The sequence below is a fragment of the Parasteatoda tepidariorum genome, chromosome 12, assembly GCF_982258835.1.
Source record: "Parasteatoda tepidariorum strain Cologne lab strain chromosome 12, Ptep-v5.0, whole genome shotgun sequence".
In the NCBI taxonomy this organism is placed as follows: Eukaryota; Metazoa; Arthropoda; class Arachnida; order Araneae; family Theridiidae; genus Parasteatoda; species Parasteatoda tepidariorum.
This window is the reverse complement of record NC_141766.1, coordinates 58,533,997-58,552,589: the sequence shown is the minus strand read 5'-3', so window position 1 is coordinate 58,552,589 and position 18,593 is coordinate 58,533,997. Positions and strand designations below refer to the sequence as shown.

The 18,593-nt window shown below is 28.1% G+C and overlaps 1 protein-coding gene across 1 annotated transcript in view; it reads left to right on the top strand.

Annotated features, from left to right (window-relative positions):
- Positions 1 to 18,593, top strand: part of LOC107450194 (glucosidase 2 subunit beta) — a 49,433-nt gene that overhangs the window by 8,194 nt on the left and 22,646 nt on the right. The window contains exons 4-10 of the mRNA XM_016065942.5: positions 344 to 401; positions 2,494 to 2,611; positions 9,821 to 9,884; positions 13,171 to 13,236; positions 13,544 to 13,649; positions 14,659 to 14,737; positions 16,596 to 16,685. Of these exons, the coding sequence (XP_015921428.2) occupies positions 344 to 401; positions 2,494 to 2,611; positions 9,821 to 9,884; positions 13,171 to 13,236; positions 13,544 to 13,649; positions 14,659 to 14,737; positions 16,596 to 16,685 (581 nt within the window). The remainder of the gene's footprint in view (positions 1 to 343; positions 402 to 2,493; positions 2,612 to 9,820; positions 9,885 to 13,170; positions 13,237 to 13,543; positions 13,650 to 14,658; positions 14,738 to 16,595; positions 16,686 to 18,593) is intronic.

Sequence of the window (18,593 nt, the reverse complement as noted above, 5' to 3'; positions counted from 1 at the left end):
TAAACATAAAATAGACATGTGAATAGAAAAATGATTTATGCAATTCTGCATACTTTTTCTTTAGTTAAAAAGTATGTTTTCTAAATTATAAATATTTAAAAATCATTAAAAACAAACATAAATCATGTAAAAATAACTTAAGTGAAATTAACTGCAAATATTTAGAATAAGAAAAAAATTTTATAAATTTTTTTCGTTAGATTTGGGGAAAAAGTTAAAAAAAAAAAAAAAATGGTCTTCCTTTTATTAGCATGCTTAAATTTATTAACTTACTCTAAATCTTGTTGCATTTATGTTTGTCAGATCTAATGTTTTTTTTGTTTTTTTTTTGTGATACAATTAGACTGCTGTGATGGGAGTGATGAATTCAATAGTACAGCAGACTGTATAAACATTTGTATGTAAGTACTTCTTCATCATTACTTCTCAGAAGAATTGATAATATTCACATATATACACTTGTCTGTCTTAAACTCTAGCTTATTTCTTTTATTTTTCTCTAGCTTAGTAATGAATTGATCTTAAAAGTTCTGTTACAAACTGATGGGATTTAAATCTTTCAAAAGTTGTTAACTGGCTTATAAAAATTTTGACTTTGTGTGATTTTCAATTAATTTCTCAGCAGCGTGATTCAGGATCAGGGTTCCCACGGGTCAGGGAGAACAGGGAAAACCTGGAATTGTCAGGGAAGGATTTAATTTTTTTACAAAAACTTGGAATATTCCTATATCATTCCTGGAAAATAACCAGTCTTAAAATTGTCAGCAACTGTAATCAGTTATTGTGATTAAAGTTAAATAATTAATCTATTACAATTCTTTGTAAATCTATTACAATTATTTGTTGTTAGAGGTTCTCATTTTAGTCAAACAGAAATGTTCCTTTCCTCATTTAATATTATTTTACACAGAAAATCTAATATTTCACATTACGAATAAGACTCAAAGTTTCCTGATGAAAATATGATCTCAATTTTTATTGAAATTTACCTTGTATACCTGAAGTCAAGGATTTTTTTTTTTCTGAAATTGAGTGGGAACCCTGAACAAGCAAGAATTGAGTAAGAATATATAGTCTGGAACAATTTCTGTTTGTGAAGAGGGCTCTAGATATGTTAAAAACTGGCCAGGCTGAAGTGACGAAAAGTGTATTTTGGGTGTATCTGTTTCAGCAGTTGAACACCTACTTTCGAACATTCTTTTTGCCAAAAATGTCTATTGTTTTTTATTTCTTTAATAAATTATTATTGGTAACCTGTCTCATATCTTTCAGTTTCTTACTTTATAGACGTGTTGCATATCTATATTTCATTTGCAACCAAATGTACCTATATTCTTGTTTGTTGTCATATTAATAGCCTGCATGTTGATTTCCGAACTAAAATTCTGAATCACCCTGTACATAAAATTGCGTGCAAATTATATAATCAATTATGTTTAAAGCTTAAGTATAAATATGACTCTTTTTAAAAACAAAAAAGGGATTGAGGCGTAACGAAATCTAAAATTTTCTAAGAGATACAAATTTCAGTAATTGTTTTTGCTATCTTTATTCCTTTGTATTTAAACAGATGGCATGTATCTGAACAGACGCTAAATATTTAAGAAACTTCCTATCCGCACTTTGCCTATAGTATATTAGATAGCAATCATGGTGTTGTTTGAACTTGAAATTTTGTGGTTTAAAGTTTATGTTTTTATGATTTCAAGTGAATCTTTTCACCTGAACTTTTAGTGAAATGATTAGCATAAAATTCCATAAAACCACTACTTTCCACAAAAACAAAATGTTTTTTTTTTCTTTTAAAAATTCAGTGTGAAATGTTAAGCATTTAAAGCTATAGAGAGAAGACTCTATAAAAGGATTTTTTATCTTAATAGCAAACCCCAATGATATTTTTTTTTGCATTACTTCATATAAGGTCTAAAATACATTTAAATATATTTGAAGATGAAAAACAACTAACAGTTACAATTGAAAAAGATCTAGTACTAAATATTTAATCTTAAAAAGAGAAATGAAACAATGGAATTATACATTGTTGGCAATATATATATTTCAAATATTATTAGATTTGTTTTAAAACATCACATTTTCATAATATTACTATGAGAACTGCTTTGAGTTTTCTTAGTATTACTATGAGAACTGCTTTGAGTTTTCTTAGTATTACTATGAGAACTGCTTATTATTAGTTATGTTACATTATACCTTTTACTTGATAGGAAGTGGAACATGTTTTCTATTTTTTTTTTTTTTTTTGATGTTAAAAACCCTTTATTAGTGCCCAGTTTATCAATACTTTTAGTATTGAGTCTTTTCATTATTATCATTATTTTATATTTTATAATATTAAAATATATTATCTTAAAAGGTAAAAATTAGTATTTTTATAGATGCATATTTCTATTACTTATAACATACTTTTGATGAGACAAGCTTTTCCACCTAATTACCTATTTTTACTGAATATTAATTGAAATTTTTTTCCAGTGAACTTGGACGACAAGCAAAGGAGGAACAACTCAAGCAAAGGGAACTTTTTGAGCAAGGTTTTGCTCTTTGGCAACAGTATAGTGCTCAAGGAAAGCAATTAAAAGAAAATAATAAAGTAAGTTAAAAAGTGTTCTGTATATATTTTATTAAACACTATTCATTTTAAATTCTAGTTGGTAAAAGCATCATGTAACAGGGGTTGTCAAATTTCATTTTCAGAAATATTGATGTTTAATGTCAAAAAATAATTTAGTGAACATTTCTACTTATTGTTATTTTAAATTGATATCTTATTTACTATGCATTAAGTTATCAAGTATTTAGTCATTAAGATTATAAACAGAACTAGTTAAACAGAATAATAAATAAATTTTGCTTTAAATTAAATTTCATTTTAAATGAAGTGTTACTATCGAGTGTTTGCAAATTTTTTTTACAGTTAAATGTCTGGATTAAGAAATAATTGAGCAATTCCAATTTATGCAAAAGCTAATTTTATTTCCATTTTTTTATATTGGCAAATTTTGTTCAAACAACCTTTTTTTATAAGTTACTAGATTAAAATATGTATAGTAAAATATAACGCTGACTATTTAAAATATATGGTCAGCAAGAAATGTTAGTGTAAAAATGTTCATTATAGGGGATCTATTTCAAAATAATATAATATCTCATGATTTAATTTTCAAAAATGCTGATATTTAAATAAAATAGTGAAATTTGTAATTAGTATTTGAAGGTTATGATTCTGTAAATTCTGCTACAAGGGTTTGATATATGTATACCACTCCAGAAAAATGTCCTGATTTTTTTTTGCCCCACTATGAGGCTGCATATATAATTTTCATGTATTTAAAATGTTGAGAAGAATATGTGTTAAAAAATACCTTTTATTACCGAAATATGTTTAATACTAATTATATTTTACTATAAGTTAATAAAAGCTCTACAATTGCAAAGTTTCCTTTAAAAACACATTTTAATAAAAAGAGTTTTTAATATTCTATATAATAAATAATTATGCCTGTGTTCTCTTAAAGATAAAGTAATATATAACTTTAAGTTTATATATTAAACTACTAGATGCGTAGATTCTACAAAATCTATTTTGTGAATTAAAATTCAATTTTATTAATATGAAAATTAAAGAGATAACTGCAATGTATTTTAATTGAAATGAGTCTACTTAAAATTCCTTGAGAGAATAAGAGCTCTGATGTAAAATAAAGCAATAGAAAAGAAGTAGGAATGTTAATAGAAGAATTTTTTCTTCTATGTAAAATCATAATTTCTGCTTCAATGCAGTAAAACCCACTTACAACGAGCGCATGTTTAATAAGATTACAGATTTATCCAGCAAAATGGAACATTTTGTTTGGTACATTGTTATAAATATATTAGAATGTAGTCTTTTTGCGAACAATTCTGCAATTTTCTTTTTTTTTTGGACTTTCAGTCGGGAATAATTTTTAAAGCATGGAAATAGTATCAAAAATAATGCAAGACTATAAAAGCTCACATAGTGCACTATCAATTGCTTAAAATTATGAAAGGTGTTTTGGTATATGCTCAGTGTTTGGAAAAACATTTTCTTTGTTTCTAAGCTAATTACAACCATGTACTTTGCTAAAAATTCTGTTAACTACTTTTCTTAAATGTAGTGACTTCAAACTACTTTTGCAATGTTGTCACTACTGAACTGTTTTTTAAAAAGGAATTTTTCTTAGTTAATTCAATATACTCATGTTCAAAAAATCATGTTAAAAAAATTTAACAAATGAAAAAAATTAATGAAAAAGGGTTTCAAATAATAAATTGATTTATTTAAATGTGAAAAATTAAGAAATATCTATGTTTACATGAGAATTTGTTACTTTAAACTATTTTTTTTTTAACACCTCAACTTCTATGTCATTGCTGGATTCAGGTGCAATTAATTCAACATCCTCACAATTTTCATTAAAAAGTTCCTTAAAATACCATCATTTTAAAATGTCTTGTTTATCAGTAATAATTTAACAAAATTTGTTTTTGTGTAGACTACAGGTCTGTTTATAGTCCAATCGGCTGCGGTTAATTTTCTGACAGAATGCTCTGCATTCATTAATGGATTTCAGTTGTTCAACATCTTTAAACAGTTCTTCATTAAAGACTTTTCTTTTGCCTAAAGAGTTTCTTCACCTCTTTTCTGCATCTATGGTACTTCTCTACACTATTTCTTGTGTTTGCTTGCATCATATGTATGTTAATATGCAACATCTTTTTATCATTAGCAATGGCACAATCAATATCATACCAATCCTTAACCTGTTTCATAGTTACTTTACTAATCACGGTATTGGTAGCATTACAAATACTGTCTTTTATACATTTCCATTTATTTTCCACAGTACCATAACAATTCATTAAATTCAACTCTTCCTTTACTTTTTGTATAGAAGTTGAGGCTCCAACTATTGAAGAGATCACGGCTGCAATTATAAATGTAAAGAATAAAAAGGCTTTGGGATATGATCTTATTTCAGCAGAACTACTAAAAAATTGTAAACCTACCGTGTTGAGAAATTTATCTGAACTTATTACTGACATCTGGCACTCTGAGATTATGCCAACGGATTGGAATATTAGCATTTTGTATTCAATTCACAAGAAAGGAGATCCTATGACCTGTGCCAACTATTGTGGCTTTAGTCTGCTTTGTATAACTTATAACATTCTATCTAGAATTTTATTTCTCAGGCTGTTACCATTCGTTGATTCACAAATAGGAAAATATCAACGTGGATTCCGTGCTGCAAAATCAACTAAAGATCAGATATTTTGTCTCCGCTAGATTTTAGAGAAGTCAATGGAATTTAACATTGAAACACATAATCTTTTTACTGTTTTCAAGGCTGCTTTTGATAGTATCAATAGAAATTATCTTTTTAAAACAATGAATACTTTCAAAATAACTTCAAAACTTATTAAATTGACGAGACTTACATTGAAAGATACGAAGTGTAAGATCAAGTTTCTGGGGTTTCTGTCAGAAAATCTCGACATATTTACAGGTGTTTGACAGGGAGATTCTCTCTTCTGTCTTCTTTTTAATATTGCACTTGAGAGAGTTTTTCGTGATTCAAACATCAATACCAGTGATCACATTTTTACTAGATCAGTACAACTGCTTGCATATGCTGATGATATTGATCTAATTGCTTGTTCCCTTCCTGTCATGAAAGAGGCATTTCTTGCTCTTGAGGTGGCTGCGAGGCAAATGGACTTAGTCATAAATGTAGAGAAAACAAAATATATGTTATTCTCAAGAATCAAAGTCCCAGAACCCTCTCTTGAAATAAATTCTTATAGATTTGAAACAGTAAGGAGTTTTACTTACTTAGGGTCAATTACTACCATTGACAACAGAATGACTCCTGAAATAAAATAACGACTCTATCTGGCAAATAGGGCTGTCTATAGGCTGAGAAGATTTCTTAAATCTAGGTTTCTTTCTAGAAAAACAAAGTTCTTAATCAACAAAACTCTTGTCAGACCAGTCTTGACATACGATAATGAGACTTGGACAATGACAAAACTAGAGGAAAATTGTGCCACAATATTTGAGAGAAATGTTTTGCGGAGTATACTTGGTGCTGTAAATGAAAACAATAATTGGAGAAGGAGGTTTAACTTTGAACTGTACAAGATTTATAAACAACCAGATATTATTAAGTGCATGAAAATAAATGGAATGAATTGGATGGCCCTTGTGATTCGAATGAGTGATGACAATGCAATAAAAAAGATGCTACTTTTTAAACCCACTGGAACAAGAAAGCTGGGAAGGCCGAGGTTGAGATGGGTTGACTCAATGGAGTCTGATTTTCTTGCAATTAATGTAAAGAATTGGAAATCAAAGATAAATCTGAAGTCGTTATAGAGAAATCCTCATATTGGGCTACCTTGCCAAGTATGATGATTTTTTTTAACGATTTGATTAGCCTTTCAGGTAACTTGTCTCTGCTTTCTCTGAAATTTTTTTTAAATCAAAAATAAAAAGTTGGCCACGCAAAAAAAAAGAAAAGAAAAAAAAAACTTGTTCATGCAGAGCATTCCTCTGAGTTTTATAACATTTTGAATATAGCTACAAGTACTGAAAACAGGCAGATGTGTGAAGGGGATCATCATTACATTAAGCTTTTTTTGAATAGGCAAAAATTGGTTTTAGCGAGAAATACAGTCAAACCCCGCTATAGTGAACCTTCAAGGGATCGAAATTTCGGTTCACTATAACCGGGAGTTCACCGGGCTACGCAGGCATCTTAACTAATGGTTCCCAAACTCCTCCCTTTTATTGCATATTATTCAAATAAATGACTAAAAAATATTAGTTAGTAGCAAAAAATATGTTTTTTTCATTACTCTTCATCTTGCGTTATAAAAAAAATTAGTAATCTTTAGATGATGAGCAATCCTCAACATCAGATATGGAAACACTTCCCGACTCTCAGATAATTTTTCCTGAATTTCTGTTATTCCGCTTTTTAAGCCTGTCTAGCCTGCCATTCGAGCACATATAAGTAGTCACATAAAATAGCTTAGCAAATTCATTGGCATTTGTCCAGATACTGGAAGATTGTGAGTCTGATTGGTGAACCACTTCAGTAATGCTTCTTCAACATCCTTGTGATCTGCTTTTCTCAACTTTTTTCTGCCATCTAAATTTTTTTCATGAGCAGAAGTTATTAATTGCCTATTTTTCCATATATTACAAACTGCAGATTTGGATAGCTTATATTCCCTGCAAATATCAGCTTGATTGCATCCATTTTCAATTTTTCTGATTATGCCCATTTTATCATCAATGGAGAACGTTTTACGTTTACTGTTTTCTGTTTACGTTTACCATAGTTAAATTTGTGACACTTGTTTGCAGGATTTTTTTTAACTGAACTGAGAGCAAAAAGGAGTTGAAATGAGGGCCTCATCAACGCATATTAGTGTCCAACCCTTTAACCAATAATGAATAATTTCTCATTCCCTCTGACAGAAAATGCATATTGATCCCACTGACACCTTACAGGTGCATCATCTGCCTGAGTTGGAAACATCTGCTTGGTTTGCTTAGGGATGGGAAAGGGAGACAAAAGAAGAAAACAAGAAAAATGCTTATCGCTACATTCCCCTCTATAGATTGTTTTAAAAAATCTGTATATGTATTTATTTTGAAGTAGAAATTTCGAAATTATTACAAAAAAAATTAAGAAAAAAATCAGTTGAAGAGAGAAAAAAGTTCATTATATCCAACTTCCTCACTTTTTTGGTTCACTATATCCACAAAAAATAACATTACACGTATATAGCAAGGCACGGGAGGGAACATTTCGTTCACTATATCCGGGAGTTCACTATAAACCGTGTTCACTATAGAGGGGTTTGACTGTATATATATTTAGAGACATAATATTTTGTATTCCAGGAGTTGAAGTAAATTTTAAGAGAATTTTTATTGAGGTTATTTACTAATATTGATTGCATTTTTATTAAACTTCTATTAAAGAGCAGATTTAATCACAAAACTTCTCCTTAACTTCTATTAAAGAGCAGATTTAATCACAAAATAGTTTTATCAAATGAAAATCAAAAGTTTAATCACAAAGATGTTTTTTTAAATAAAAATCAAATTTAACCACAAAACTTATCAAAAATTTAACCGTTACATGAGCAAAATTCGTACCAAAGGACGTTAATCATTAGATGTAAATCAAAAAAAAATATATGTTCCATTAAAGAAATTGTTAAATTAAAAAATTAAAACATTAAAATTAAATTAAAATTAAAAAAATATCTATTTAACAATAGATTTCATTCTATAAAAAATAATCTAATAAATCTTTTAAATATGGCTTTTATTTATTTTATTTTATTTTTGATTTATCTTTGCAAAACACAAAATTGTATTCATGCTCAAATGGAATTGTATCTTTGCTTCATTTCTTGCATCTTCATTGAATCATTTGCTTAAAAACAGAGATATTTTAGAAATTAGAGGTAAAGTTTCACTCTTGAATTATGTTATGTCTTTAAGTATGAAAAAAGAAAAAATAAAGTTAAAATTTAATAATGGGAAAAAATTACAAATGGGAGAACTGACAGTATTAGAGAAACTAAATGTTTTTGAGTACTTGAGGCTAATTATCATAAAATCAGTAACATTTTATAGAAAAGCAAAATAATAATAGAAATAAGTGGGTTATTTCATTAAAAGTCATTTGCCTAATATCCTTTACAATTTTCACTAAAGAATTGTTTGAAGTTTACAGTAGGGGAAAGAAAGGAAACGGACAGCAGCTATAAATTTTCAATAGTTGGTTGTTGATGTTTCCCATTCATAACCATACTCTCTGCTCATTCTTAAACTCTGGATCATGGGGACATTTGCATTGTGCCACTGATAGACTTTTAAGATTTGCACGAATCAGGTTCAATAAATTACTTATGTTTGCACATTGTTTCTAATGTTAAAAGTAGTTGTCAGGTATTGCTGCAAGCTATTGTTTTTTTTATATCTCACTAGTCATTTCATTACTTAAAAAAAAAAAAGTAGCTCTCTACGCAACTAACTATGAAAAAAGTTGTGACTTCAGTAGTTTCGCAACATGTAACATGCTAGTTACGCCCATGGTGTATGGGTAACCTTCAGAGAAGGGAGACCAGGTTAGTCCATTGTCTTGTTTCCAGAAGATTTTTTCCATAGAAGAATTTTGTGAGAATCTGAATATTGTCAGAAAAGTACCTGCTTGATTGCAGATACATTTCTGGTTTCTGAGTCGTGTGAAAAGAGGCTCATTTTCAGCTGTTACCTTTTCTTGAAAACGTGTTTTTCATTCAGTTTCTTAAAATATAGAAAAACAAAGTTTTACTCATAAAAGAAAAGTCTGAAAAACTCTTAGATAAGGGAAAAAAAAAACTTAGTTATATGTAATTAAAATGTGTTAAATAAAGCAATTCAAATAATTTGTATTTTATGTTTAACTTTTTTTTCTTGTTCTAAACTAGAATTCAGATTTAGTGAGCATCCAAATTTACAGGTCTTATTGTCTTATTATTGTTAATTCTATATTTATATGACAACATAACAATATTTGTTTGTACTTATTGAACAATTTGATGTTTAAATATGCTATAAAAAATCCTAATTTGTGTTATGGTTTTGTAGCTATTCTTTTAGAATAAGATTTGTGCTTGGCGCAGTGTAACTGCTTCCTTCTCTTGTGTCAACAGGTAAACTAAACTAACCTCTTGTTTATAATAACAATTATGAAAATTTCTTTTTTTTTAGTTGCAAGTTGAAAATCTTAAATCAGTTGAAGTGGAGGAAGAAAGAATAAAAGTTGATAAGGAAGGTAATTTGAATTTAGCTTGTGTTTCCTTTTTAATGTTAGTTTATGCTTTAGTAAAATTTTCCTTTTATTTCAGCATTCAATCATATTTATTAATGTATTGTTATTAGCTCATTGCATTTTTGTATGCAGATTAAAGATAATAATTTGTTTTTAATTTCGCCCAACGATTTTTGTTGAACATATTTCTATTTTTACCATTTTTATACTTATGGTAGTGTTCTGGAAATTATTAAAAGAGAATTTTTATGATAAGATAATATTTTTTAAAATTAATATCCATTTATAGAAACATGAGCTCTCGAAAAATGTCAATTTCTGCATGCCCCACAGAGCGTGTAAGTCTAAAAAAGAGGTGCCCCAGTGAACATACCCAAATATTGTGCATACCTCTTACATACCCAGATATGTTTTCCAAATGCATATAAATGCAGGAATACCAGAATGGGAGGCCACGGAAGGTTGCTGCGACTTTCTTAAGATTTTCGCTAATCGGCATATTTATGTCATTTGGTATATTTACGAAATTTCATTTTCTCTTCTTTTTTTGTTTGGAAAACACAAATACAATTAGTCAGTATTACAACTCAATTTAAAATTTTTAAATAGGGAGGAAAAAATAATCTCAGTATTATATCAGGCACACATTTCAAAAAATTTCATATTATCCTTAACATGTCTAATTCCTATCTTGCCATTGAAAACTTCGTTTTTCACAAAAATCGTCATAGAACTCCTATTTTCGAATAGGGAAAGCCAATTTCATCAGAAACATAGCTAAGATACCAAGCAGCTCATCTTCAAAAGCTCCCTCGTTCTGCATTTATGAATAAGACAAATTCAAAAATTCCAATTGGTTAGTAATGTAAGCGATTGCCGCAGAAATAAAAAAAAAAATCAATTTAATTACATTCTGTAGAAGCAAGTGCCCATCAACATATTTATTTGTTTAAAATGATGCTATAGAAATGATGTCATTCTTGCATTTCCTTTCATATTGAAATTTCAAGATTTATATTAATTTCTTCTGCACAGTTAGAACATACTTTTTTTTTTAATTTTGAAGTTTGAAAAATATATTTCATATAGAATAAACCTTAATAATGCATTATTTACAATGCTGACTTGTAACTCTACATTAATTTTGAATGATTACTCTCCTTTTTATATAATGTTGAACCTCGATCCATTGTTTCACCAGGCTGAGGAGATTTGAGTCACTTTTAGTCACCATTTTAAAATTATTCCTTTTAACGTTCTTGAAGATATTTTACTTAATGATTAGAAATTGCTTCGAAATGACCTTTTTATGAAAAAATGACCTTTTATGAAAAAATGACCTTTGTGAAAATGAAAAGATTGATACCTATTGGCATTACTATATTTCCAAGAAAGACACTTCTGAAGATTACAAATTGACTTTCACTCTGTTATTTGACAATGTGGATATAGAGCGAAGATTTTCAGTTTCAAAATGTGTTTTATGTGAAGATAACACTGCAATGACAGAAAGGCATCTGAATGTTTTGATTGCAAAAATGCTTTAAAAGAGATCCTTATCTCTCTTCAACTTGTGCAAGTGACTGATAAATTGATTAAATATTGATTACTAGCCCATGAAATGTATGCAGCATGCATTGAAGATTGCAAGAATAAAAACATAATGGAAAAGAAATGAAACATGAAAACCGAAAAGAGACCCGAAAGAAAAATTTCAAATAATAAAAAAATCCTACATACGCGCAGGGTATTGAATTGGAGATACACAATAAAATAAAAAAAAAGCTGCTGAAAATTTGATAGAAAAATCCTCAAATTGATGCATGTGGTATGCTTATGGGTGTTAAAGCCATGAAATCAGAAGAAAATGTTTAAGAAAGGCAGAAGAAGAGCCTTGAAAAGAAACAAAATCATTACTAGAAAAACTTACATCAGCAGTCACATTTAATGCTTAGCTTAAAAAAAGTTTTAGAAAAAAATTATTAGAAAAAAGTTAAACTAGTTCCTGGTATGCTAATGGGTGTTAAGAATTAAAGGTACACAATGAAATCAAATAAGCAGCTGAAAATTTAATAGAAGAATCCACCAATTGATTTGAAAAAAGCTTTAGAAATTATTATTTTTTTTTAAAAAAGCGAAGCTAGCTCATGTTATGCTTATGGATGTTAAAACCATGAAATCTGAAGAAAAGGTTTAGGAAAAACAGAAGAAGAGTCTTGGAAAGAAACAAAATAATTGCTAGAAAAACAAAAATCAGCAGTCATTACTTCAAGGCAAATTAATAAATAATTGTACATCAATTTTTCTTATGTCCTGTTTTTTTTTTTTTTTTTTTTAGCCAATTATTTTTATTTAATAAATTTAGGAAAAAGCTATGTATTGTTGCCTTTTTTAAATCACTTTTAATCACCTTTTTCTGTAAATTAATTACTATTTGAAATTGTAACCCACTCCCTACCTTTCCTACATCTTTCATTTTCCCATACGTATGGTCTTGTTTTAACAGTTCTATCCGGAACACTATTCTTTTAATAATCGCTTTTGAGACTAGCAGACTCCTGTGTCTGTCATGCAGTAATTCTACTGACTGTTACAAATTTTTTAAACTTATTTCATTTTGAGAAGTAAAGCTGAAACTCTTGATGTTAAGGAAAAAAAAGAAAAAGATTTATTGCAGTTTGGGAAAATGTCCCAAACATCACATTTGATGCTAATGCATCAAATGGAACCACAACCATTGATGGTGAGATGGAAGTTGAGCTGACGGTGAAATTGAAGTTGAGCTCATGGTGAAAGGGAACCACATTCAGTTCCAACATTTTCAGAAGGCCCTTGCCTTTGAAACAGTGAGGAATTATCTGTGTTCATGCAAATATGCAGAATAAGCCCATTGCTTAATCGCTTCTTATAAATTTCATAAATTGATATTTTATACTTCATGTTAACCTGCATTTGTCAGTTGTAATGAATGGTCCTATGAGAAATGATCGATTGAAGTACTACTCTATTAACCTAAATTATTAGTGATCTGTTAACAAATTCATGATGAAAACTTAACATGAAACTGTATTAAATTGCTTTAGAGGTATAATTAATTTTTGTTATCAATATTCATTTATTTAGTTATTCTCCAAATTTTTAAAAGATATAATTTTGATATTATAAGTCTAGTTAGTTTTATGCTACTCAAGTTTAATAGCTGTGGGAAAAGTTTGTTATATTTTAATAAGTTTGATAAATTATTTAAAACTCTTTGAACTTATATTAAAATGCAATTTTTTTTTTAAAGCTGTAAAAAATAATGCAGAAGAAAAAGAAAAAGCTGCCCTGGATGTTTATAAAACAGCAAAGGATGGTAATTATTTTTTTCTTTTCATTTCATATATTTAATAATTTCTTTAAAAGTTCAAAATTCTTTATTAATTCACAAAATAAAACAAAAATTATTTTAATTTTTCTTTAAAAATTACATTCGAAATAGGCATTTTTTAATATAAAAAAAATTCTCTTTAGCGAAATAAAAGTAAGGAGAGTTTAAATGTTTTGTAAAATGTGGTGTACAACATTGTATATGTGTAATATCGGTATGCAAATAAAAGCAATAAATCGTTTTTAAAATAAGGAAAGGTAATTCTGATTTTTTTTTTACCATAATATTTTAGAACAAATGAAGAAACATGAAGAGGAAGAAATGCTTAAGGATCAAGAAAAGGAAAAGAAGAAGGCAGAAGAAGCATTTAATGAGTTAGATATTAATCAAGATAAAGTGTAAGTGAACTGATAAGCTATATATTTAGTTTTAAATTATTAATTCATATCAAGACCTCAGAAGTAGAAAGTGATAACCCATATTTTGTATTTAAAGGATAAACAGAATTTCCTGTTACTGGTCCTGTAGAGATGTGTGGCTTTATAATATGAAAATGCCATTTCTTTACAAAGAGTCACATTACTTGAGCAGAATAATAGCTTTTGTGAGATCATTTTATCAAAGTGAAATTTTTTCAAGATGAGGGCTATCACTTTTTCTCCTCTGAGATCTTCAGTGGTGCACTCTTATTTAGAAGTGTTCCCTTTTTCGAAGGAGATACTAACGTTTTTGAGCACCAGCTCTTCTCCACACTATTTGACATGCTCCGTTTTTAACATTTATGGTTTAGTTTACAGTTAGTGACTTCAGTTTGTGATTTTTTTTTTGCCACTTCATTATGTGATTGGCAAACTCAGTTTTAATTCTGTGTTGGTTAAGACAGTACATATAACAATTGTTAAACATTCATTAGAAGGTTTTCATGTTACTAGTTACATAAATTTTTGGCAATATGTAATGTAATTATAAAATACACCTTCCTAAGGCTTACCATCTCTCATGTAAGCGCGATGCCATTTTACACCCTGAGATCTTTTTTCCCACATTTTTGTATCACTGTTAGTTTATAGCATTATTTGATCAGCTATATTTTTGTTTGTATGGTTCCAGCTCTTACACTGCCATTAATTGAAATTCTATACCTAACTAAGCTTAATATTTATTATTTTAGCATGTTTTCGTGTATGAAATTAAATTAGTTTTTCTGTTTGAAACTTTAATAAAATAGTCATTTATTTTTTAATGCCCTCTCAGTGTATTCTAAATTTAACAAAAAAACTTTTTTGCATTAAACGCAATTAGTTTCACAGAAATTTGTTTAAATTGAAAAGTTTATTTATGTTTCAAATAGTAATGAAAAGTCTTGAACTTACTGTTGATTGTAATTTAATTCTACTTTCTTTTTAGTCTTACTTATCAAGAGATTCAGGAATTTCAGAAATTCGACAGTGATAAGGATGGAATTGTTTCGGAACAAGAAGCAAAAGTAATTTTTTAATTTTAGAAAATTTTAACTATTGCATGTGTGACTATTTATCTGAAAATAATTTTCTGTCTTGTAATTAATGGTGTATTTATTATATTTGTGTATATAGAGTAATTTGTGATTCATGGTTTTGAATTCCTATTGAAATTGTGTAATGTATTTTAATTTTGGACAGTTGTAAGATTCAAACAAAAACTTATTCTAATTTAACCTATTAATTTAAATGAATTAAGCATGAATTGAGAGGTCATTTATTATTATAATTAATGAAATCTTAATTGTGGAATTTGTTTCAAAATTTTTGATCTTGTATATTTTAGTTAAATTATTACAATTTATTAGAATCAGTCATCAGCAGTTCATTTAAAATTATTTTAAACCACTTGGCAATTCAATAATAAGAGACATCTAAAAATAGTAAACTAATGTATTGCTTACTAATTTAGTTTCTTAAATAAATATTTGGTTGCATTCAAAATGATTTAAACTTTTTAATTTAAATTAGTTTGTTCTGGTCAAAAAGTACTATACCATTACAGCTTTTTAAGAAATGATACCAGATTGGCTATGAGTAAACATTAAATCCAATTAAGAGTTTCACAAATATTGAAATTTTAAAATTAATGTAATTATTTTTTTTATTTATGAAGTTTTTTTGTTTTCTTTTCCATCTACATATTACATACCTTTATTAATTCATTATTTTAACTGCTAAGGTATTAAGAGTAATTTAAGCAGTAACGAGCAACTGTTACTGCTAAGAAACATTGAATAAATTAATCAAAATGATGTTCACATCTAATTGATAAGAAAACGATAATGACCAGGGTAAATCAAAGTCCAGACCCGAAACCCATGGAAAACTTTTGGGTTATATTTGTGTCAAAAATTTTAACTGAACTGGAAATAGCTATCATAAAAAAAATGGTTTGATATTATTGAAATTTAATTTAACAACTTAGTCAATCCAATGAACTACGGGAAGCTAACATAAGAAAAGCTACAATATTACTGAAATATAACTTAACTACTTAGTCAATCCGAGGAAAAGCAGTTTGTTTGAAATAATTGGAAAAAAAGGGGGGGCCAATATTGTGTTATCAGCAGTACTAAGTAGATTTTCTACCAATTTCCAAAATTTTAGTTAGTTTAATCCTTGTCATATTTTTCGTTAGAAGATCCACACTATCATAAATACTGCACCTTAGTGAAACTGTAAAATAAAGGAAGTCATCAGAAATGTGGCTACAGCGTAAACGTGTAATGACATGATGCCACGCATATAAATATTTTAATATGAGGGACACTTGAATAATCATGCATGATCTATACACGAAGTTTCTAAAAGTATATGGGGAAAGAGAAATTTTCTTTTCCAACTAAAGAGAAAAATGTAAAAAAAAAAAAAAAAAAAAAATTATGTGAAACTGAATTATAGTAACCAGTTGGCATTGTGCAAAAAATTAAAAACTATCAAGAGAAAGAGAGCAAAATGATGCACTAAATTAAATGAATATGTACCCATCGTTGCTGAGTTGCTTCTCCGAGGGATGGGTGAAAAGAAATTATTTCATCATAAGCATTGCAGGTAAGAAAAAACAAAAACAATTTTTCTTGTAAGCACCACTGTGCTTATGCCAAAACATACAGTATTTGAAGCATTCAAAATAATTAAATGTAATTATGATAGCTATGTTGTAAGATTTTTATTTTGCAGATGTTAAAACCATTATTTATTTCTGTAGTCTTATTTATTAGATTTATGTATTTCTATATTTTACTGTATGTAATTATTTATTTCAGTAGTCTTTTTGAGCTTTATTTATCCAAAATATGAAATCTAGTTTTTTGCCTTTAGTTTTTTCTTCATATGAAAGAGTTTATGCTGCTTGAGGAATTTGTTTCAATTGGATGGATGATCATGAAGCCAGTTTTTGAAAGTGATAAAGTAAATCCATTTCAAACATTCAATTACATTAATTGAAAAAAAAAATTAATAAAATTTTTTTCCCAGTTTATTGGTGTGAATAAGGCATATTCTTAATGTTTTTATTTTTTGTTTTTTCATTAAAAATTGACGAAATATTCTGTGACAAATGAATATTTTGGGAGCCATAGATTAATTTATTTAGTAACCAAATTTTGTGAATAATTGTTTCTTAAGTTAACATTTAAACAAAGCAATTTTTAGGCGTTTCATTTTTAAATGATTTACTACTTTCATTTTAGTCCTATTATGATACAGTGCTAGCACTTTACTACCAGAATTATAAATTAATGACCTTGCATCTATCATGCGTGACCCCTTTTTTATTTTTCTAACACTTATATTTTATAAATTTTGAACTTTTCAATATTGTTAATGTTTTACTTTATTAATCTAAGATTTTGTAATATCAGGTTATCAATCTCATTCAATTATATCAGATTATCAATATTATTTTATATGTAATTTAAGGTCCAGATGTTAGTGTTTAAAAACAGTTGGGTACTTATTGGTTATAGGGACCATGAAGCAAAGTTCATCAACATGTAGAAATGCCAGGTTCTGGTTTACACAGGCTACAGTGAATACACATAGGTTTATCAAATACGACCATATCACAATCATTGATGATAACAATATGTGTACATACATTAGTATCAAGATCATTATTGATGACATATTTTCAAGACATGAATATTATACATAATAATTATTATTGAATATATTTTTAGTGTTTGACAAATTTTCTTTTAATAGTGAAAGTATTGACCTGTGTAAAAATAATATCAATTACCGTATTTTTCGGCGAAACGCCGCTTTGTCACAAGCGCTGCACATCGATGAAAATGAAATTTTTAAAAACAAATTTATAATAAGCGCGCGCCACTCTGGCGCAATCGCCACAATGACGCTACACCACGGATATCAGCATCCTTATAGAAGAGACCTCTAAATTACCATTTAGAATATCTGTGTAATAATAAAAACATTTTTTTTATACATTTCATATTTCTAAATTATAATAAAAAATTTCGTTTTCAGCAAATAAAAAACAACAAAATGATATAAAATGGAAGCTTTCTTGCCTGTTAAAAAATAAAGTTAAGTACCACAAATAATTCGGAATGTTGAACAGCAAAATATTTTAAAATACATTAAGTAACGCAATTTCTAAATTATTTGGGGGGAGGGGAGAATAGCCTAAAATGCGTTAACAAAGAGTTAACGTGAAAAAAGTTCTCTTTTCGCAAAAAAAGTAAGCAACAAAACAATATAAAATAAAGTTGTTCTTACCAGTTGGCATCGCGCCAAAAAACAGAAGAGCAAATAATTAACAGCAAAAAAATATTTATGTGCTCAGCAGCTGAATTAACTCAGGACTGATTACAGAAATCTGTAAAACAATATAATATGAAAAATTTATTAAAAAAAAGATTCTAAAATAAAAAGATTTAAAAATTTATTGCAGTTAACAATTTGAGGAAAACTAACAAAACATTGTAAACTAAGGAAATAACGAAACAACTAATAATAACAAGAATAAGAAATAACTAAGCGCGCCCCAAGAAATTTCTCTAGAAGGAATGAGTGAAGGGGAAATAAGTTTCACTTTCACAATGCTTCCTCCACATGTCATTTCTTCTGGAGCTGTTTAGGAGGAATCAATTATTTTTAAAGGGGTTGGGGAGTATGGGACCCTAACCCGGCATCCCGAAATTGGGCACTTAATCTGATCTAATTTTATTTATTTATAAATTTTTTTTAAAGAAATTTCTATTGAGAAGACAAAAAAGAAAAAAAAATCAGCTGTATAGCTTTTTATTTGGAATTTTATTCTGTTGAAGTATTATCCAACTTTATCTTTTAAAA